The 5,535-nt window shown below is 39.5% G+C and overlaps 1 protein-coding gene across 6 annotated transcripts in view; it reads left to right on the top strand.

Moving 5' to 3' along the window:
• Positions 1 to 5,535, top strand: part of cgnl1 (cingulin-like 1) — a 145,053-nt gene that overhangs the window by 114,962 nt on the left and 24,556 nt on the right. For all 6 annotated transcript variants that reach the window (XM_043677455.1, XM_043677456.1, XM_043677457.1 and 3 more), the window contains one exon: positions 506 to 595. In XM_043677455.1, coding sequence (XP_043533390.1) covers positions 506 to 595 — 90 coding nt within the window. The remainder of the gene's footprint in view (positions 1 to 505; positions 596 to 5,535) is intronic.

Genomic DNA, 5,535 nt, shown 5'->3' with positions numbered 1-5,535 from the left:
TCCTCGGCAGAGTGGGAGGGGGAGTTGAAATGTTGGGCCACGGGGCGATGTGGTTGATTGGTGCGGGTGTCCCGGGGATGTTCCCTAAAGCGCTGTGCTAGGAGGCGCCCAATCTCCCCAATGTAGAGGAGACCGCATCGGGAGCAACGGATACAATAAATGATATTAGTGGATGTGCAGGTAAAACTTTGATGGATGTGGAAGGCTCCTATAGGGCCTTGGATAGAGGTGAGGGAGGAGGTGTGGGCGCAGGTTTTACAGTTCCTGCAGTGGCAGGGGAAAGTGCCAGGATGGGAGGGTAGGTTGTAGGGGGGCGTGGACCTTATTTTTTATCTTATTTGTTCTGTACCTCTGGTCTAAAGAATTTTACACTTAGCGTTTTTGTGCACTAACAGCCATTGTTGAAATGTAATGCATCATACCTGTATAATAGGGGAAAGCAGTTTTATGAGAACAGTTGTTATTTCTGAGCCATTGTACACCTCAACCTGATTTATGTTCCCAGGATAAATTGGCAGAAATGGAGGTGGAACTGGATGAAGAGAGAAGTAATTCAGACCTTCTAACGGATCGCATCAGTAGAGATCGAGAACAGGTAACTAAATCAGTTGTACAAACTGGAGAATAGGTTAGGCTTTGTTGAAATTGATTGATTTGATGTCACTGCTGTCCAGTCTACAGCATAAGAATTTGTATGAATCAAGAAATAAGTACAAGGTAACAAATATGGACAAATTAAGTCAACAAGATAGGGTTCCTCCAATAATTGGCAATATTTCCTGGCATTAAACATCTAAACATTGCATTCAACATCAAAAATACAAACCATTGTGTTGATTTCCCTCTTTATGAACTGTGCTGCAAAGGCTGCTGTTGGATTTGTCAGTTCCATTGTATTTGGGATATGTGCAGGTTTGCCAACAATAAAAATGTACAAACCATTGTTTATAACTCATTATATATTTTACCACTGGCAATGCCAGTGTATGACTTTAATAAATATTTACTGCCAGAAAAAATGCGCATCTCCTGCCTTTGGCCTTGCTCATAAATACAGAAAACCATACCTCTCTCATTCAGACTCATTTGTTTACAGCTCTGAGATGAGACTAAATACATCATTCCACCTCTCCATTGTAATTTCACAAAGCTATCAAAATCCTCTCATAAGGTCAGACCAAGCCATTCAGCTTTTGAATTAGATCATGACTCTGTCTCCCTGCTGTGCGAGTGTATAATATTCCAAAATGCATGGTGTTACATAACTATGCAAAACTATACCTTAACTCCATTTACACGTCTTGGTTCCAAGATCCTTGGAATAGAAATTCTAAATAACATAGCTTTGTTGCAAAGTTTCTGGAAGAGAGTAGATGTCTGCATTCTCCAGCGATTATGTTCTTCAGAAAGCATCATTGTGTAAGGCCAAAGAAATGAGGGGTACATTGCAGGCTGCTCAGTATTGCGTTATCCTGAAACCAGCTTTTTTCTTGCAGCAAAGTAAATTTGTATAACAGGGAATTGTTCAGTTTCAGGTTCAGTAGTCCTTTGGATTTTAAGTGCCATCTCAGATCATGTCACTTTTGCACTTACCTGTTCTACCTTTGGTGTTGTTTTAAGTCCTCTGGTAATAATGGGTTATATACGTGTTTGAATTGACTGGTGTGAATTGGTAATGAGGATGCCTATCATTGATGCCGTATCAGTTACAGTTTGTAAAGAGATTTGAAAGCTGAGCACATTTAGCTCCATTTCAGTCTACTAGCAATCTCTGTTTTCACTCTGTTGTATGGGAAGGTTGAATAGATAACAGTCCCAAAGCCAAAAATACTAACTAAATTGTACCCATATAATCTGTCCACTTAGACCACAATATTAGAGCTTTTTGTTCCAACATAATATTGTTTTGAAACTCTATATTTTGTTTAAATATCAAAGGTGAAATAATTTATTCACTTATACAAAATGACCAAATTGGTTGATATTATAAAGTGAAGCCAACATCTATCCAAATAATTTCTTGCATCATTTCAGAAATCTTAAAAAAAACTGTTCTTTCCCTTGATTTTTTGCCAAATGTTTATGAGCTACAGAATTTTACAACATGTTTCTCTCATTTGATCTTTCTGGCATGTGATTAAAAGAGTCCTTTTAACTTTCACCACCAATAAGATTTTAAGTTTGAAACTGTGGAAAGAGCTTTATTTTCTTATTTCTTACAGACTTCATATGTTTAATTGATGATTTTGTTTCTCAACAATAACAATTTCAATAAATGGAATTGTACTTAATATCCATTAGATTTTGAATTGATGTAAATCATTTTAAATTTTTCTTTGTAAAAGAGTTTGCTTGCCCTAAACATTTTTTTCTAATGCCAAAAGTGTATTTAAAACAGTTGCTTACCTGTTTTTTATATTCATGATCTAAATCTACTTTGTATATTGATGTTGGATAGTATTTCAACATTATCTTGTTTCAGCAATGCTCCACAGCTATTTTGCTGTCATCTGTGTGGCATGAATGGATTTATATTTGACTTTACTGTGTCTGAAGCTAAATTATTTTAAAAATGGAAATTGCACTTCATTGGAAACTAAGGAAGGGAGGTCTGTATTTTCTAGAATGTGCCCATTGAAACTGAAGACAGTTCACTTTATTTTGCCAATACATTAATGAGTAAAGCTTTTAAATGTTGAAGTCCCATTGGACTATAGGGAGAGGCTGAACAGGCTGGGGCTGTTTTCCCTGGACCGTCAGAGGCTGAGGGGTGACCTCATAGAGGTTTACAAAATTATGAGGGATATGGATAGGATAACTAGACAAGCTCTGTTCCCTGGGGTGGGGGAGTCAGAACTAGAGGGCATAGGTTTAGGGTGAGAGGCGAAAGATATAAAATGGGACCTAAGGGGCAACTTTTTCACGCGGGGTGGTACGTGTATGGAATGAGCTGCCAGATGAAGTGGTGGAGGCTGGTACAATTGCAATATTTAAGAGGCATTTGGATGGGTATATGAATAGGAAGGGTTTGGAGGGATATGGGCTGGGTGCTGGCAGGTGGAACTAGATTGGTTTGGGATATCTGGTCAGCATGGACAGGTTGGACTGAAGGGTCTGTTTCCATGCTGTACATCTCTATGACACAAAATAAAATTAAGGAGCAACTGGTTCATTTTGTGAGGCCATTGTCAGGGTGTCATTGGAGACAAGCATGGCTTGATTGGAAGGGGTGCTGTTAATTTTAAAGTCCTGAATTTCTGACCGACATTTGTTTCTACTGAACCTCCATGCTGATAAGCATCTTGAAAAATGACTCTCAGCCACTTCAGTTTTACCACTGTCAAATTTATGCTGGTGAGAATTAATAACTTTCCATAATTTAGCAATGCTGCCAGAAGGAAATTACTGCTATAATAGAGTGTATAAAATAGACAGTGCATGAAATGTAATAGAATTGGTACTAAAAGACTTTCAATTCATAGAATGTCCTGTAATATCAGAAAATACCCAAAAAAAACTTGGACGGTTTAAGAGGGAAAATACAGATTGATAAAAATTGCTTTCAAATCTGTAGGATATTTCCACATGTTCAGGCCTATGAATTGATAATGAAGTATGACCACTCTTAGTTGTAGGAAACATCAGGTGCCAGTTTGTACACAAGGTCATACACACTGGAAACCTTTGCATGTGACATTAAGTGTTTTCAGAGTACTTGTCAAAATGGCTTACTGGTTTATGTTGTGGGATTGACTTATAATTTTTGCCTTAGTTATGTGTTTGGTGAAATGTGTCTGTGTAAGCAGCATTTGAGTTTATAAATTGCCTTTACAGAACATGTAATGATTGAATTTGCTTAATCACGTTAGATTACAATATTTTTGTTCTGTTTGTTTAGCTAATTAAAAATGATATAATTCCTATTTTGTGTCTATCACTGAACAATATTTCTCCCAAGCATTGTCCCAGACTTCATCCCTGCTCATCATTTATGTTTCATTTTTAAACACACACACTTTCACATCTGAGTTCTCACTTCACCCCCTTCACCCATACCTGCCATCTCATCTACACAACAATTCCTTTGTATTCTTGTCCTGCTCCTCAGTTTGAGAACAGGGATGTGGGAACCTTTTCTTTCCCTCCCTTCTCTCTTTCTCTCTCCCCCTCCCTCACTATTGTCAACACCATTTTGTGAAAGGTAGGTCCTGCCTAACTAACCTTATTGAGTTCTTCGAGAAGGTGACAAAACAGGTAGATGAAGGCAAAGTGGTTGATGTGGTGTATGTGGACTTCAGTAAGACGTTTGATAAAGTTCCACACAATAGGCTATTGCACAAAATATGGATTTTCAGGATTGAAGGTGATTTAGTGGTTTGGATCAGAAATTGACTAGCTGAAAGAAAACAGGGTGGTGGTTGATGGGAAATGTTCACCCTGGAGCTCACTTACCCAGTAGTGTTCTGCAAGGATCTGTTTTGGGGCCACTGCTGCTTGTCATTTTTACAAATGATCTGGATATGGGCGTAGAAGGATGGGATGATACTAAGTTAGGCAGAGTTGTGGATAGTGCCAAAGGATGTTGTCGGTTACACTGGGACATAGATAAGATGCAGAGTGGCAAAGGGAGTTTAATGCAGAAAAGTGTGAGGTAGTTCACTTTGGAAGATATAACAGGAATGCAGCGTACTGGGCTAATGGTAAAGTTCTTGGCAGTGTAGATGAACAGAGATATTTCGGTGTCTAGGTGCATAAATCCCTGAAAGTTGCCACCTAGGTTGACACGTTTGTTAAGAAGGCATATGGTGTGTTGGCGTTTATTGGTAGGGGATTGAGTTGCGGAGCCACGACGTCATGCTTCAGCTGTACAAGACATTGGTAAGGCCGTACCTGGAGTATTGCGTACAGTTCTACTCACCACATTATAGGAAGGATGTGGAAACTTTGGAAAGTGTTCAGAGGAGATTTACAAGGATGTTGCCTGGTATGGGAAGGAAGGTCTTACGAGGAAAGGTTGAGGGATCTGAGGCTGTTTTTGTTGGAGAGAAGAAGGTTGAGAGGTAACTTAATCAAAACATATAGGATAATCAGAGGGTTAGATAGGCTGGACAATGAGAGTCTTTTTCCTTGGATGGTGAAGGCTAACACAAAGGGACATAGCTTTAAATTGAGGGGAGATAGATTTAGGACGGATATCAGGGGTAGTTTCTTTACTCAGAGAGTAGTGGGGCATGGAATGGCTTGTCTGCAACAGTAGTAGACTCACCGACGTTACGGACATTTCAAAGGGCATTGGACAGACATATGGATAATAATGGAACAGTGTAGGTTAGATGGACATCAGATTATTTTCACAGGTCGATGCAACATTGAGGGCCAAAGGCCCTGTACTGTGCTGTGTAATGTTGTATGTTCCTCCTCATCTCTCCCCCTACCTCACATCTTCTCTCCCCCCCTCCCCTCTCCCCCCCTCTTTGACTCCTCCTCCTCTCTACTGCTCCCTCACACCTTCTCTCTCTCCCCTCCCTGATTCCT

Source organism: Chiloscyllium plagiosum, chromosome 36, assembly GCF_004010195.1.
Source record: "Chiloscyllium plagiosum isolate BGI_BamShark_2017 chromosome 36, ASM401019v2, whole genome shotgun sequence".
Taxonomy (NCBI): domain Eukaryota; kingdom Metazoa; phylum Chordata; class Chondrichthyes; order Orectolobiformes; family Hemiscylliidae; genus Chiloscyllium; species Chiloscyllium plagiosum.
The sequence above is the reverse complement of the archived record's forward strand: the minus strand, read 5'-3'. Positions and strand labels throughout refer to the sequence as shown.